The 18,583-nt window shown below is 34.8% G+C and overlaps 1 protein-coding gene across 2 annotated transcripts in view; it reads right to left on the bottom strand.

Moving 5' to 3' along the window:
- The window catches only part of LOC306755101 (copine-9-like), a 119,341-nt gene that overhangs the window by 20,848 nt on the left and 79,910 nt on the right, over positions 1-18,583 (bottom strand). For both annotated transcript variants that reach the window (XM_079239356.1, XM_079239355.1), the window contains 6 exons: positions 16,316-16,369; positions 16,070-16,131; positions 15,601-15,647; positions 9,209-9,390; positions 5,103-5,230; positions 264-366 (listed from right to left, as the gene is read on the bottom strand). In XM_079239356.1, coding sequence (XP_079095482.1) covers positions 264-366; positions 5,103-5,230; positions 9,209-9,390; positions 15,601-15,647; positions 16,070-16,131; positions 16,316-16,369 — 576 coding nt within the window. The remainder of the gene's footprint in view (positions 1-263; positions 367-5,102; positions 5,231-9,208; positions 9,391-15,600; positions 15,648-16,069; positions 16,132-16,315; positions 16,370-18,583) is intronic.

The following is an 18,583-nucleotide window of genomic DNA, read 5'->3' as shown; positions in this document are numbered from 1 at the left end:
CCAAAAGACTTTTTGTCAGCTCAACACTGAACCACAAGTTGCACTGAAGCATTTGGAGGATTTAAAGCAATTATCAGAAATGTTTACTTTGCTCTGCCTGGTTATCCGACAGACAGGTACATGTTGCTGTCCAAACCAAACAACAACAGTCTTACTGGAAACTGCTACATCAGTAGCAGCAACAACTGAGGAAGAAGCGATGTTATCCATCAGCCTCTGTGTTTTCCTTTTAAATGTGTGTGTGCTTGTGTTTGCTTACTCACATTGACCACAGCCTCTTTGGTCTGAACCATGTCAGATATCACTCCATCTGTGATCATCAACAGGACAAAGTACTGAGAGCCATCTGTAATCTCTGCTGCACAGCTGGGGAGAGAACACACACACACATTATGAAGCCAGCACTCACAAGGAACACCTGTCTGCACATTGGCCAAGGACATGTAAGGTTGAATCAAGCTTTGACGAATCTGATATAAAGCCAAAGTTATTCTTAACTAATACAAATACGAATGTTTTTACAGAGCGACACTGATCTAAAATAAGTCTGTCAACAAAACTGAAAATACAGAACTGTTCACAGCGAGAATAATGACTGTAACAGCAGAAATATTGCTCTAATTCCAGGGCAGAGTGCACACGCAATTACAACTGTGTCAAACAATGCCACTGTGATTGCATGTTTTTAAGATGTGTCGATGGTTTGAATATAATATTCACTTACTTGCCACTAAGCCATTTAAAGACCAAGCTAAGAACTACTGGGGAGGAAAGTCAATGTTTTAAAATCTGAAGTCTTTTTTAGGCCCTTTAACAAAAACTGAAACTATTTTGTATGTTTTTGGTTTTTATTTGTACTATTTATTACCATGTGATAGGTTAAAATGATTGATGTGTAGTCCTCTACTTTCTGGTATCCGGCAGGGAGCAGGTTAGTGCACAACAGGGTTGTGAGCAAAGTTTCTACCATAAAGTGATGCAAAAAACTGCATCTATCAAACATCATGCGTTTGACTTTATAGGGTTAGGTTTAATATGTTAAATTGCTTACTAAAGGCGCACAGTGTTACTTTCTGATCTTATATGTTTCTGATTCGCTTTGATAGCACATTGCCATTTATTATGTACATTCCTTGAGCCACAGTTGACCAGCAGGAAAGGAACCTCATTTCACTATTTTTTTTCCTATAGTAACTAGATATATAGTAACTAGATTTTGCATCAAAGAACTGCAAGAGGACATTATTGGAAAAAGCAATGGAAAGAAGGCTAGAATGTGACAGAGCAATATTTAAGAAACAAGTCGACATCAAACTGATTTTTCCTGACTAGAAAGAGCTCAGAGGGAAGCTGTGAAGGAAGATGGGTGCAGAGTTAGCTGCCATTAGTCAGTGCCTCACCGAGAATATTTGCCAAAGTTCACAACTACCTTTCAGCCAATTACATGACAACAATTCTGTGTATTTTTAGCGTGATAGATGTGGGAAAGACGACTTGGTGAAATTCAGACTGCATATCAAAATAGGGAATTTGGGAGGATTGAGAATTTGGGATGGTTGTTGGTACCAGATGGACTGGTATTCAGAAACTGCTCATCTACTGGGAGTTTTGCACACAACCATCTCTAAGGTTTCCAGAAAATGGTCTGAACGAGGGAAAATATCCAGTCAGAAGCAGCTGTCTGGACCAAAATGTGTTGTAGCTTTCCAGACTGGCCAGGCTGTTTGGGGATAATAGACAGACAACAGTACCTCAGCTAACCACTGGACACAACCCAGGTAAGTCATGGTTATGGTCAGAAGGTCTAAACAGCATGAAAACACTGTACCAATGGGTCAGCAAGTTTGCAAAAACTTTCATACCATGCAGATTTAGAGGTTAAATTTACTGCCTAACAACATCCAAACACACCACAAGTCATCTGGGTGCATTTTAAAGAGAAAGTAAACCACTTCTGTCAGACACAGATACAGTCCAATTCATTCAAAAACAAGGTTTAAAGTTTAATTAACCATGTTGCACTTGTTGTGAAACACAAATTTAAGATATTTAAGATAAACAATATTGAAAGTGCTGTTTCTGAATGCCTTTTCTGTAAATGTTTGCTTTTCTTCTTTTTTTTTTTTTAAACAACCAATGAATGACCAAAAATGTAAATTTCTGAATTTGTTCATGACCATATGCAACAACAATCACAGCAAACAATAATGTCTAAATCAAGTCATTCAGTTCAAATAAACTCTAAATAGCATGTGTTTTTTATGCTGAACTTAAACAACAGTATTTGCTGTTTAGCAAATAGTATAAATTGCATCATATCCATATGTGCTTTATCAAAGAAATGAATGGTAAATAAATAATTTGTTCGTTTTTGTGTGCTATCACAACCCAAATTTCTATCAAAAGGTAAAGAAAATATCTATCTATCTATCTATCTATCTTAGATAGATAGATAGATAGATAGATAGATAGATAGATAGATAGATATTGGTACCATAATGATTTAACATTGTTTTCATTGTCTTTACAGTGTGTGCGTATGTTTAAGCTGATCTTTTTCTCCAACTGTTTGTGAGTTTATTGTAAAAAAAAAAAAAGTATGACTTGCTGTCATATATTGTAAAAAGGTTTGATGTTCATTAACAGTCTTTACAGAAACCAAACAAGCTCTGCAACTGCCAGACTTTAGGTTTTGGTATCTGCACTAAGAATTGAGAAAATGAGATCACACAATGGATTGTGAATGCATATCACGGAACAGCTTTAGGGAATAATCAAAAGATTTCCACATCCCTGGTGGAGAGGGGCATTGTAAATAAACTGTAATGCAGAGAAAGTTTGCTCAGCTGAAGATCACTCTGAAAACCAGTCCAGTATCACTTGGAAGATTAGAGAAAATCCTATGAAATTTTGCCAAAGTCAACGTTAAACTTGTTACCTAATTAGCACAGGCAATAACAAATAACTTGCTTTAAATATTTAACACTGTCTGCCACCGGAGATCACTCCCAACTCGTCATACTGAATCAGGTTTTTTGCAAACATTAATTTGACTGAGTATTGATGCCACTGGTGTCTCCACAGATGAGGAAAACAGATTAAATGTGCTCTCCTGCTTTTAAATAAAATCTTTGATAAAGAATTTAGGCTAATTTGTTGGTATTGTCAGTCTACTGCTTTCTAGTAATGTCTTTAGAAACAAACTAAGTAGCTGAAAGGATGCAAATCACCTTAATTATAGAATTGTTTAGTAACTATTTAAAGACACAGTAAAGAACTTTTCCATTTTCCATGTCACGCGCCCCTATGCCCCTATGCAAGTTGGCTAATTCAGCATCCATCTTGCATCCTACCTGAGCTGTTAGCTCTCTCCAGCCAGCAAAAGACAATCTGGCAAAACTCTTGTTTTGTCTTTTCTCCATTTAATGCTTCTTGTGTTTTTTTTTGTTGAATCAGCAATATAGCATGTTCAAAACAACTAGTGTGTTTCATAGCATGAAGCAAAACTCTGCTGCAACATCACGCTGCGTCTCGGATGAAAAAGTTGTATAGTGTATGTTTCTCAGTATCGGGTTGCTGATGAGTAGCAGCAGCTCTAGAAATACATGATAGATATCACTTTGTTGTCAAACAAGCCCAAAACGTTGCAAAATGCATCTTTAAATCAGCATAGAAACATTTTTATGAATATGAATAGTGTTTTCAAATTGGTACTCCCCATTTTGACAGCCATGCAGTTTAACAAAAACATTCAGTATTCAGAGTGAACACTAGGTTGCCACAAAGAAAACACAATAAATCCCCACTTATGTTGTGCTTGTTAAATAGGCATCTGCTATTTTCTTCCACCATTGCTTCAAGTAAATTATGTTTTAGAACATATTGTAGATGAAGATAGTATGTGATTTAAAAAAATCCTCACAAAAATGTACCATGTTTCAAATGTAAACCTTTAGGTGCTTCAAGCCATAAAACCAAACATCATTTGAAAAAATTGGAAATAGTGGAATTACATGAGCTGACAGGAAAAAACAGCACAAAAAGGAAAAGAAATTTAGACGTGGTTGCTTATTTCTTTAACAGTGCTCTCAATACGTCTTTATTCATAAAGACCCAACCTATGAAAAAATGATCAGATATTTTTTCAAGATGAGGTCATCATTTGTCCTTTTAACAAAATGTAAAATCAAACCATTACCTTTTATTTTAATCGATGTTTACTATTAATTACCATTTGATATGTCAAAAGAATTTTTTATAGTATAACTTTCTACTTTCTGGTGTCAATCAAGGGGCATCAGATTACTGTATATTCCACAGGATTTTAAGCAAAATGTGTACCATAAAGTGATGCCAATTGTCTTAGAAACTGTATGTATCATATGTCATGTTGAGTTCTTGTGGGTTAAACCGTTTAAAACTTGTTTTTTCCCTGGTAAATATTGCCACATTTGTGATGGAAACAAATCATGGCCTCAACTGATGACAAATGTGGTTAATTGGAGGTGCATCTGCCTCCACTAAATACTGTGACACATTTTTTCTGGGTGATCTTTGGCTCTTTGTCTTTAACAACGAGTGAAGATATCAAACCCCAGTTTTGGTTTTCACCAAAACATGTTTTTTAAAAATTACATTTTGTGAAACATAACTGTGTAATCTCCAAATGTCTTTTTACAGTTATCAGCAGTCATTGATTGAGTTCCTTATTTGGTCTCTAACTAGGCATTTTTGGGTTTAAAATTAAATAAATGCAAACGTGATCCTTTGCTTAAAATAACTTAATAAATGCTACTGAATTATCATATTTTAATGCAGATTTGGAAGCAGAATGAATGTGATTATGTGCTGACGCAAGGCTGTAACCCCGTTTAATCCTTCCTATGCTGACTTGAGATCCAGTATTTCAAAATTAAGTCTCTAAATCAACTGCTTACGACTGATGTCACTTATAATGCTTATTAAACATCAAGTCATACCAAAAAAAAAATCTCTGTTTATGCTCACAATAAGTTATAGTGGGTTTGATTAATCAAGTCTACAAGAAATAAATAGATTCTCCATCTTATCCCCTGTTAACGCATTCGTTCTTGGAAACTTACTTTGCCACTTTGTTGATGACAGGTGCAAAGTTAGTGGGTCCATACAGCTGCACTGTCCTCAGGCTCTGAAAATAGGCCTCCAGAACTCCCTCTATTCCCACACAGTTTGGGTTGTCATTATCGCCACTCTGCAACAGACAGGACAAAGACCCAGTAAGCAGTGTGAGAAACACATGACTTGAATTTTGAATCTATGCAGATTTTCATAACATTATTTAGAATACAAACCAAAATGAGCTGCTTCCAGCTCTGATGGTAGATTATTTATCTGCATTTAACTGAACATCATATGAACTTGTTAATTTGTCTATTTATTTCCAGGATCTCCGTTAGATGCTGCTGAGTAAGTAGCTCAACTTCCTGGTGTCCCCTCATAAATCAAGATGAACATAATATTTACAGTAATTCCCAACACACTAACACCTCACCCCTCCCATATGTCATCTTATATCTACAAGATTCAAGGGAAAAATACCACAACAGATAACACATAAAATTACACATACTTAAAAGTTACACAAATATTAACACGTAACAGAAGAAGATGATTGTATACAACATTAATCTATATTTTCACACAGTAAATAACAATAAGGCTAGAATGATTTACAAAAACAATTAGAAAAAATGTAATCTCTGAAATAAAATTCTTTTAAATTGTGTATATTCTTTTTAAGTTTATTTTTTAAAACTTATTTTACTGGCACATGTTTTCAAGAAACATGGTAACTTCTTCCACAATTCCCAGTATAAAACAGTATTCTGCATTGCACATGAAGAGTGTACAACATACTCTACATACTGTCGAGTGTACAAGCAAATCTGGGCTGTATTAAAATACAAACGGTGAATGTAATACATACAGTGCAGTATTTTAACAGGAAATTTACAACCTGTTAATCTCTAATATTAAGTTACATAACTTAATTAAATAAAACTAGTAGAGTTCTTTGGAGATCCAAAAAGTACAACACAAAACTTTGTTTCAATCAAGCGAACATTTTGCAGTGCTTTGAAGTCCTTTTTTTTTTTTTTTTTTTTTTTTTTTTTATCTTCCCCTGAACTATTCCCAGACCTTATTATGTTTAAAATAAGTATATCAGTGAGCAGTGAACCAGTTGCTAGAATCTTCTCTTCCTGTCTTCAGCATGTGCTTATTAAGCTCAAAGCTTCAACTTCACTCTGTGCATTCAGGCAAATGAAAGATCCTTCAGTATGTAAGTGGTTGGTGTATTTCAGGCTGAATAAACAGGTCTATAATTGTTTTTCACACCAAAACTATGTATTATTTCATCACGTAAATGCAAACTATAAACATGACAGAGACATGCAAACGGAACGTCAAGCAGAGAAAGCTCTCAGATTTACACACTGTAAACAACTGAACCCTGAAATAAACTGGGTAATAATCTTATTCTTGGCGAATGTTCAAAGAAATCCAATATAATCTCTTTTAAAGGTACAGTTACATAAAACAGAAAGCACAGTTTGAAGACTTTACATATAAACACATATTAAAAGATGTATAAAACTTTGTTGTCGATGTGGATAAGTTCTTTGCAACTTAGGGTTTGATTTCCTAGCTCAGGGGCGTCAAACTCCAGTCCTTGAGGGCTGGTATCCGGTGGGTTTTTGTTGTTTCCCTCTACCAACACAGCTGAATCAAATTAAATGGATCCACTTCTCATCAACCTATTTAAAATTTCAGTCAGGTGTGTTGAAGCATGGAGACAACAAAAACCTGCAGGATACGGGCCCTCGAGGACTGGAGTTTGACACCTGTGTCCTAGCTGCTGTATCGGATAAATCGTCATACACTGATGTGATGTCACAAATACACAGATGTTGTGCAAACTATAAAAGTTATGGCGCGCAAGCACACCTTTCTAAGCTCCACCTTTATTTATTTATAACTTTACATTTTGAGTCGAAAAAAAATTCTCACAAGGTTTAATAAAACGACAGAAAAGTGAAATGAAAGTTGAATGTTAGCATGTATGTTAGCAATGAGCGTAGCGACAGCGGTGTAAACATTAGCTTGTTACCTTTGTACAAAATGACATTAACTCAGATTGGTCTTCACTTAAATTGTACAAAAGAAGAATTAGATGTCTAGTAAAAACAATGAGTTGCTTGTATAAGCTGCAGGCTTTGTTATGATGTTTCCTGGATAACATTAACGTGCGGCCAGTTATGTGTTGGCTTACTGTAAGATAAACCTTCACAGAAGACCCAGAGTAAACCGTGAAGTTTTATTGGCCTGGTTTAATTTATTAGAGAGGTTACAGCTGTTGATGTTTTATTGATGTTTGTAATATTCACTACACCTGTAACTTATAGTGATAAATGTACACTAATATCTCAATAAATATACCAGGAAATTAAAATAAATAAATAAATAAATAAATAAAAAAACAAAAACAACAACAAAAAACAATTTTAAAAAGATCAACATTTGTATCTTTTGTATTTGGCTTCCTTAGAAACTATTATATTATATATATATATAGTTTTGATTATTATAGGTTCCTCTAAAACTTAAATAATAAATCATGATGTAGTTTTGAGAAGTAATAGTGTGCAACCTTTTGGTCATCCTCTCTGCATTCAGAAAAAAACCCCCAAAAAAACCCAGTATAAACTGTAATATTAATTTTGAAACAATTCTTCTATTACTTTGTGGATCCGAAGGGATTTTTTTGCACAAAGTAAAAACTATTTGTTATATTATATTCTGCACACATATTTAATAACCTGAATAAATTTATATGTACGTTGAAATGTTTTCCAATTTCAGTCAATCAAAGCAAAGTTCAGATGTACAAAGCAGCTTTTTTTGACTCACACAAGGAGTGAAAGTATACAGCCAGGGACATAAATCTGCTACAGAAAACGACAGAAGATGGGTCTTTTGTTAGAACTAAGGTTTGTTGCTGTGTTCAGGTATTTTTTGAGATAAGGTGGAGTTCTTGGATTTCTGGAAAAATTGTGCAATGATTGTAAAACTTGAGTTTACTTGCAAAACTTAATATATTCTACATGGATTTGTTTTTCATGACTCTGCATGTTAAATGTTAAAGTTAAAGATTGTAGAAATTTAACCTTAATTACAAAAAATGCTGGGAGTGGCACAACAGAGGTCTGGAAAAGTAAGTGATACCAAAAAGAAACAATGAAAAGATCATCTTACAACTAATAGGGATAACTAGTAACAGGTTGGTAACATGCCAGAGAAGAAAAAGAGAGACAGTTTCTCAGAGGTAAAGATGGACAGAGGTTTATCAATTTGCAAAATACAGCATGCCCAACCTGTTGTTTCAAATATCAAAATATCCTCCTTCAAAATATGAAAACAGGAAGAGATTCCCAGACTTTTTAATAATAGATTGAGAAAATCTTGAGAAATTGCAAAAGAGGCATGGCTCAAAATCTAAACTGGATGCCTTGAATCTTCAGAGTATTCTGCAAAACATGAACAATAATTATTCTGCCAGGAAAATCACTGTGTTGGCTCCAGAAATGACTGCCTGGCATTGTTTTCAGCAGCAGAACATACTTTGCAGTAGCTGAGTCAAACATGAGTTCCTCTTTATATATTTGGGGGGGCCCCTTGTGGTGCTGGGGCCCGAGGGGCTGCTTTGTTCACTAATGCCTTGGGCTGGCTCTTCACAGCAGCAGAATGGCTAAAGAAAAAAAAAAATCAAAGTGTTGCAATGACCCAGTCAAAGTCCTGACCTTAACCTGACTGAAGTGCCGTGGTGGCGCCTGAAGAGGGACGTTCATGAAAAACAGATCCGCAAATGTCACCGAAGCAATGTTGTAAAGAGGATTGCAAAGACAGAAGTTTTTATCTTCAGTTTAACAACACTGGTCGCCTAAGCTCGGCATCCAGACATTTCCAACTGGCTGTCCTCATCCCTCAGGAGGGAGCGAGAGCAAAGTGGAGGGGTTGCTGGGAGATTCCTGCTGGCAGGCAGATGCGCCACCATCTCAACTTGTGAGACCAGCTGTTGTTGGAGCTTCGTCTCCTGGTCCAAACCAACTGTGCGGATGTGCCTTGCATGTGTGATTTCACATGTTGGTGTGTATGTGTTTGTGTGTCTTACCAGTGGGAATGCGTGGGAGATTTTGCCGTCAGGGGGCAGCTTAGCTCCAAAGCCGTAGGCAGGAAAGAGCTTGTCACTGTCATAGTCCTGGATAATCTCCCCCACTGCCTTCAGGGCCATGGCATATGCATTCATCTGGTAGGGGCTCATATAGTGGAGGGAAGTGGGCTGGGACGGGTTACCTTAGAAGACAGACCATAATAAGGTGAGTAACAACACATTTCTATCTTAGTCTCAGGCTGATTTTACTTGGGAAATGTAAGGGAGTATACATTTCCAGCAGAAAGCCAAAAATAAGAACAATCACAAGAAAAAACCACATCACTCATTATCTTTCTTTCTTTGTGTTTTTGGGGTTGTTTGATTTTCAAGCGTCCTAAATTCTGATGAAATCTTGGCTCAAGATGTGAGAAAATTAAGTAAAGACAAGTCTGCAAAAACATCTCATAGGTAGGAAAGTGAACTGGGAAGGAAATAACACGTTTTTATCTATTAACAGTCTTGCAAACAGCATATAATGGCATGAAAAATGCTTTATTGAATTTCTCTTTGGGGATTAATAAAGGAAAATTCAATAGAATTTAAATATTAAGAAATTTTGAAAAAAAAAAAAGAGGAAATATAAAGAAATATAAGGAGGAGTTATCACCTCAGTGTCTTACAGTATAGCTTAAGTATATTAAAACACTATCATCACTGAACACATTAATATTCCCATGTGTAACTGCAAGACAGCTCTCCGCCTCTTGGGATAAGGTATTCTGGACAGTCTCTTCCCATCTGAGAAGAGGCAACGCTAAAATGAGATGAGAGGAAAGGGTTGATTCGATAAGCCGAGGTAGATGCCACACTCCAACACACCCACTGACAATGTATTCCCCCACTAATCCAATCCAGCTTCCAGCTGCACTGCAGGTGTACCATGCACCTCTGAACACAGTAAATATCAAACATGTTCCCAATAACCTGCACACCACACACACGGCTGACTGCCTGTTTAATCAATAAGAATATGAATCTTATCATTTATTCAAGGCAGCTGTGCTCTTAACGTTAAAAGTTTGCAGGTCAAAGAGAAAGCCTGCCGTCACCGTGCTCATGGAAAGCAGAACGGCTCATTTCACGCTGGACTAATGCATCTTAAAAGCTATGTCTTTGCCCTTTCTAAGAATCGTAGTTCTCAGAAAACCTCTGATAAAATATTAGAATGAGCGTTTTTGCAAGTTCAATAACCTCAATAGTAACGTTGCTTCTTTGTCAGCATTTTTTTTTCACCGCAACACGTTTGGTTGTTTTGGCTGAAAACAGGAAAACAAGAGCAAAGGCTCAACGTAGCTCTCTGACACAAGAACAGAGGAAAGTGAAAAAGGAAAAAGAGGAAAACTCTCCATTTGTTTAGAACCGAATATTGTAACACAGGTTTTCAGATTATATTTCACTGATGATTATTAATGAATTATTTACTGTCATTAAACTAAGAAATGATCATGGAAACGAATCATCAACAGATTGATGTGATCAGAAAGATAACAAATATGTATTTGCTACTAAAAGGGTGATTTAGCTGCATAAAAAGTGAAAGGTGACAAATAAGATAAAAGAAAACCAGGAATCCGGTTCAGGTTCTACAAGCAGCAACGATACAGGACCAGTCAGTTTCAGTCTGTTTCCCATTAAATCCAGTTGGAAATTGTGTCTTATGTGCTGACAGTGAAGCTTACACTGAACTCAAAGCTAAATAGTGAGAAACATGATGCTAAATGCTGAATCTACCATTCCCCATTTAAAAACAAACAAATGTAGCTATTAACTTTCATTCATTAATTCATTTTCCTAACCGCGTAATCCAGTTCAGGGTCGCGGGGAAGCTATCCCAGCTGTCTGTGGGCGAAAGGCAGGGTACACCCTGAACAGCTCCCATTAACTTCTCACTGTAAATAAACAACATCTGACATAGTTTCTGTTGTCTTTAATGCTTTGTTATCCACTATTAAATATTTTAGGGTTTTATCTTTCTGTATTTCAAATAGTTTTACCTCCATTTTTAACTCAACTTCATTCTATTTATGCTTCTGTCTTATCAAGTCACATCTGTGTTTAAATTACTGATTAACCTTCACCTGTTGCTATACAATGGTTATTCACCTGTTATTCATATTTTCATTTTGGTCATCCTTTTGACTTTCTCTTTTTGTTTTATTTTATTTTCTTTGTTGCCAGATGGGATTTGGGTTCATTTTGATTTTGTTTTGGTACTGTTGGTCTTGATGCCTTGGCAGGAATTGTTGTTGCTTAGTTCATATGTTCATTTCTAGTTTGTTTGTATCTGGATTTTCCTTTCAACACAAATGATATTATCTATCCATTCTTTTCAACCCCTCTTGACTGTTCAAGAAAACAATTACAGTACCGGCACCCAAAGGGAAGGGGTGAGGGACGCACTGGAGAGGTCACCAGTCCATCACTAGACCAACAGGAAGACACACATCCATGCACTGTCACACTTGTATGTAATTTAAAATCTGCAGATAACCTTCCAGTCATGTCTTTGGACTGTTGAAGGAAAAAGTTGAAAAACACGAACAACGCCGAATCTGATGACCGAATCCTTAAAGCCGTCAAACAAAGCGTGAGGAGCCTTTGATAAATGAAGATTCTTCCCCTCTGCTTAATTCCAGCCCGGTACTCTGAGTAATGCTGGAGGATGTTGTGATCAGCAGGTACTTAAATCTATAAAAACGAAAATCGATCAGCCTCCTCTTGCAGGTCATTGATCATTCTGACAAGGGCTGTTTCTGTGCTATGAAGGGCTTGAAAATCAGACTGAAAGCTTTTAAAAAACCATTTTGATTCCTAAACAGCATCGGCTGTATAGAGGTAACTATTTTCCTGAACTTTAGATAACAACTAGAGATGCTTGATAATGATATTATTGGCCGATATCAACATTAAATTGCAATATCGGAAATGATCAGTATCAGATTTTATTTTAGAATATAATGCACAAATTATATATATGTATATATATATATATATATATATATATATATATATATATATATATATATATATATATATATATATATATATACATATATATATATATATATATATATATATATATATATATATGTATATATATATATATATGTGTATGTATATATATATATATACATATATATATATATATATATATATATATATATATATATATATATATATATATATATATGTATATATATATATATATGTATATATATATATGTATATATATATATATATATATGTGTATATATATATATGTATATATACATATATATATGTATATATATATATATGTATATATATATATATATATATATGTATATATATATATATATATATATGTGTATATATATATATATATATATATATATATATATATATATATATATATATATATATATATATATATATATATATATATATATATATATATATATCCAGCTAAGTCTCTTCTAACTCAAAATTACAAAGTATAAGAGATGTCATGTATATTTTTCCAGATATTTTCATTTTTATTTCCAGAAATATTGGCACCAGTTGATATTGGAGTCAGAAATTAAGAAATGAACAAAATTGGTATATTAGAAATCTGTAAAACCAATATCTAACATCCCTTAGGACAACATTCAGAAACTGGTGTGTGGTAACTTAAATTAAGCTTCAAACACTCATGTTAAACTGTGGGGAGTCCTTCTTTAAGCAGTCAAGTGGGAGCAATAGCTCAGATAAGAGATCATAAGAGGTCATGCAGGAGACTATAAACTTAAACTCTGAAAATTAAGCCTTAAAAATGAGTTAAAAAAAATAAAAGGAAGATAAATAAAATGTAGTACGGAACGAAAACAGACACTGTTGAGTTTACTGTATCCCCTGCGTAATTTTACCACTTATTGGTGCTAAGTTATGAACACAGTTATGATGTTCGGCCTAGTCTCAGAAGATTAAGTTCAGCTCACTTAGAAAGGGAATAAATACATTTATAATCTGAACTGTAAACCTTAAGACTTTTTATTAATGGGACAGCTGATGGGAGATGTGTTAGAAATCATGGTGGCTCAACAGTAAATTCAGTAGTTTGGTTTGTAACCTGATACATTTAGATGACGTCTTTAATGTTAAAATATCTTATCTTTAAGTATTTACAGTAATTTTCTTTTATTCAGGACTTATTTCCCTTCATTTCTTACTGGCGCGTATGCCCCTTCCATTTATATCTGAGGACAGCATGTTACATTTACAGTAAGGGTGAAAACAGTGAGAATACCATTAGATCTGAATAGATCCAAAGCTCTAAAAAATGTTTTTTAGACTTGACAGAATAATGAGTGACAGACTTCACAGTAAACCAAAAGACAGAGTCAGATTTTATCTGCCGAGGAACATTAACGCTGGTAACAAAGTTATTCAACTTTCTTATCCAAAAAAAGTGGCGGTTTGAGAAAAGCTTTCTCTCATCATCTTTGGAAATTTTAAAAGTCCAATTTGTTTCTTTTTTTCATGAATATAATTTTAATAAGAATCCTTAAAATAATTTGATAACATTTTAGCATTTAAAAAGTGGTAGAAACAGATGAGTTATGTCATTCCTACAGCCTACAACCAGTTCATGCTTTTAGGAGACACTGCTAAGTGAAGTGTACAACCATTGATCTCCGACTCCTCACCCATTGTGTGTGGATTTACTTCCTGTAGGGGTCTTGTACTGAGGATCACAAGTGATAACTGTCTGATGCCATAGTTGGAGGGCAGAAATGATAAATGACGGAATGACAAAATTATTGGAAGTGAATATCATGGAGGTTTTGACACTTAACAGGTTGCCTGTGGCAACGACATCCTGTATCTGGGCGAGTCAGAAGGCATGCGCTTGTCTGATCTGGAACTAAATATGATGGCACCACTTACTCTTCCATAATGGAAACATGTTTTAAGTGTCGCTGCTGCTGTTAGCAACATTTAAGAACAATATCACATTTGGATCAGTAAAAAAGCTCATGGCAACAAGAAAACAGCCAAGAAAAAAAACTGAGCTTCTGGATTCTGGTATAAAGTTAAATCCTACAGAGTCAGTCAGACAAGCTCCTCTAAGATCACCAGGATGATGACATGTTTCATGATTTATGTTCCCTAATGCAGGCGGCCATAGAGGTTCAAATGAAATTCAGCCGGTAACTTATTTCATTGTTTATCGGTTGGGTCATGACTGTTAGGCTCATAAAATGAAGGTGTTTAAAAAAAGAATAAAGGAGCCGGTGTGCTCTCCTCAGAAATCTATTAAAACTGACAGGTGCTGTCCCAACAGTCACAAACAACCTTTCAAGATTTTATATTTCATGGCAGCAAGAAAGAACAGACCAGTGCAATATTAGCATATTTATGAGGGCTGAGTTTCAGCCGTTTGCCTGGTAGCCAAAGGCACACAATAACTGTGTATATGGGTGTTTGTAGGTATGTGTGTGGGTGTATATATATATATATATATATATATATATATATATATATATATATATATATATATATATATATATATATATATTATATATACATGGTGTATATGTGAATTTACTGTATGTGTGTATATGTACATATCTGTATGCAAGTGCTCACATGAGTGTGTGTTTATAATATAAACAGTTTTACTATATTTTAATGTGTAAAGGGACTTTTTTTACTCTTGTCTTTACATGTTTGTGTCTGTTTGTGTGTGTGGTGTGTGTGTGTAATGTTTCTCTATGTGTTTTAGAGATTGCAGATGGAAATTAACTCAGCGAGCTACAATCTGGTAATATGCATATTTTCATTTGTCATTAAAGCCTCTGTACGGGGTCCCTGTTTAATAAACTAAATTAAAAAAAAAAATAAAAAAACTTTTTATGTTAAAGTGTTATGTTTATGTTTAAGTTATGTTTATGTTTAAGTTAAATGGCTTAGCATAATTAGCAGGACTGCACTCGTTTCATGTAGCAGCATTGTTTGTACAAGATTCATAATAAATTCAATAGCTTGCAAATCAAAACAGAAATACTTGACAATCTGTCAAAGAAGTGTTTCATATAAATATTTGATAAAAAAAATTAAAAAATAGTGCTGCAGAAAATGGTAATTTGACTTTTTCATTATATCTTGGTTATCATCAAGTTTCGGTCCATCTTATTAACACAGATTCTAATAACTTCTGTGCGTTTTGCATGTTTATAAATTATGATAACCATTCAAATTATGGTTTATATTTCTGTAAATACCGCTCAGTTTCCATTTAAGCAGGTAAGCTTGACCATTGGGTAAAAAAAAAACATGTCCACAAAAGCTTTATGTCAAAGCATCTAATCGTGCAGTGAGACACTTACCATTGGAAGCGGTGAAGTCGATCGCCACAGTGAAGTTCAGTTGTGTCCTGTTGCAAAAAAAAAAGTAAGAACAACATTAATCGTGCCAAAACATTCAACTGAAAATCGGTCGGTTGCTTTGAGGAGTGTTAAATAGCTGGTGTGACAACAGACGCTCCACCATCTCAAAGGTTTCATTGACTAAAACAAACAGAAGCAGTAATTAAAGTAAATGGACTGAAAAAATCAGGTATTTACAAATCATATTTACCAACGCAGCCCTTTCCCCAGATTTAATTCACTCAGAGCAAATAAGAAGTTCGCACAATGCTCACAAATGAGCTTTTGGGATATTCAGTTAAGAATCCACACACACACACACACACACACACACACACACACACACACACACACACACATAGAAACAAACAACCGAAATGGTGACTATTGACACTCACTGTGAGCTTGCACTAATTGTTATGCTACTCACCCTCCTCGAATGAAATCCACAAAGGTATACTCAGACTCCACTTTGAAGGACAATAGAGTTACCTGGCAAACACACACACACACACACACAGACACACACTGTGTGGAAAGAAGGAAGGGAAAACTACAAACTGCTGCCAGTGAGGAAGAAGAAGAGTAAGAGGTGATGATACTAATTTTCAAAATGACATAAAATAGCAAAGAGGAGGAAAAGAGGCGCAGATGCAGGTCGTGTTGGTGCACTTACTGTCCCAGAATTAATGTATTTCTTCTTCTTGCCTTTCTTCTTGGGATTTAAAACCTGCAGATGAGGGAAACAGGTAAATTAGGGACTGAGAGGACACTTGTAGAAAGCACTTTCTACCCTGAAATGATGCTCAACAGTGAGCATGAATAATTCGCAGGACCCACGACGGCGACAACAAGCCATGAGCCGAAGCTGGAATGAAGTTTATCTGAGTTGTTTGTCTGTAAATGTCAGTCATCCATCTCCCTCTCTATCCCATCCAATAAATGTTGTTGGTAAATTTTCCGCTCTCCTTTGAAACATCATTAGAGCGAGATTTCTTTCTTCATTCGTTCGCTGCAGTCATAATGGCGTGTTTGCTTAGACGCAAGCGCTTCTCTGTTGAGCGGGATTTAATGAGCTGCAGCCTTTAATGGAGTTAACAGTTCAAGAGCTTAATAGCAAATGGTTGAGCATGTGGAGGAATATTTTGTTTTCCCTTGAAAATCGACAGCAAGCTCTCTTTGATAAATTATTAGCGTTCTTCCTTCTTTTTTTGGTCACATTGTAAAGCAGTTGTAATGAAACAGACATCGAGGTATATTTATGTAGCTCTGATGTTTTTTTGATGCATAAAGTTTTTTTTTAGCTAGAATATTATAAACTGTTAATATGGAAAATAGATGCAGCAGAATTCATTACATCCGTGCTGATGGAGATGAATAATGCACTTCTTTCATGATATTCAGGAAAGTAAAGTGTATTTCTTTTATGTGTTCACAGCATTCGTGTCTTTTGCTTCATCTGCCACAAAGCTTGAGAATTGAACTGGACTGCATTGAGATGTTTACTTTCTCCGTAACATGATCTAAAATGATGTTTGTTGTGAATTGGTGTCACATAAATAAACTGAAGGGTTTTTTTTTTTCATGTAGAGGGTCTATTTCAGGGGGAAATGACTATTTTCTTGCCTTAACATCAAATGAAATCAAGAGAAAATTATAGCTAAATGTGAAATAACACACAATGAAAGACACTTCACTGAGGAAACCGTCACCTAGACGACCACCACTAGCACAAACGAACGTTAAAATGGGAGACAAAGCATTAGTTTCAACATAATACGTCAACTGCTCAGAGAATTCTGTAACTGTGGTTTTATTAGATGAAGAGACGCAGAAAAGATGTGAAGACGTTTAGTCTTTATACTCTGTATCATCACATTTCTTTCTTTTTACATATGTTAATACATTTATTTAAAAAAACACTTTTCAAGAAGAGTTATCACATAATCCTCACAAAGATACAAACATCTTTGGAGAAAACAGTTGAGATGAAAGCAAAATGGATCTTAACCAAAGCAATGAATTAAAGATTAACACATAAAAAAGAAGAACTTATGTAAAAACAATTAAGCAAGTAAAATGAAACTAAACCAACCCAAAACCAGTTTAAACAAATGGAAACCAACCCAAAACCAGTTTAAACAAATGGAAACCAACCCAAAACCAGTTTAAACAAATGGTTGCTCTATAAGTATCTCCAGTGTTTACAGGTCTGAGATCTAGAGGGAGGGGGTTGCAAAGTTTAGGTTTAATGGTCTGCTGAAGCTCTGAGGTGAGATGAAGAACAACTACAAGCACGTCAGATCAGAGGATCACAGAGTCCTGCTGCTGCTGCTGCTGCTGCTGCAAGGCTTCACTAAATCTGTTAGATAAATAAAAAGTCCTCCTAATCACAAAACTCTGATGATAAGGACAAGGCTCATGGAAATGATAAAGATGTTTTTTGTAGTTGCACATTGCATAATATTACAATGTGTTGCAGCAATTACAGAACTAAAAACAAATCTTAATTCACTGAGAATTATTTTTTATCTTTCTAATACAGCTGTATAGCACAACACATTTATTATATAGCCATACTCTCCTAGCATTAAACAAGACAAACACACTTATTTATATATTTATATATATATATATTTTTTTGTTTTTTCTCAGGCTACGTTTACAAAAACCAAATTAATAAAAAAAAGAAGAAAAGAAAAAACTTTTCTGTAAAAATGTAATTAATTCAAAACCACAGTGTGTATCTGCACAAAATAACTTTCTAAAGTATATGTCAATATGTACGTACACACACACACACACACACACACACACACACACACACACACACACACACACACACACACATATATACATATATATATATATATATATATATATATATATATATATATATATATATATATATATATATATATATATATATGTATATATATATGAA

The sequence above is a fragment of the Telmatherina bonti genome, assembly GCF_933228915.1.
Source record: "Telmatherina bonti genome assembly, chromosome: 4".
NCBI classification, from domain to species: Eukaryota; Metazoa; Chordata; class Actinopteri; order Atheriniformes; family Telmatherinidae; genus Telmatherina; species Telmatherina bonti.
This window is presented reverse-complemented; position numbering and strand designations above follow the sequence as displayed.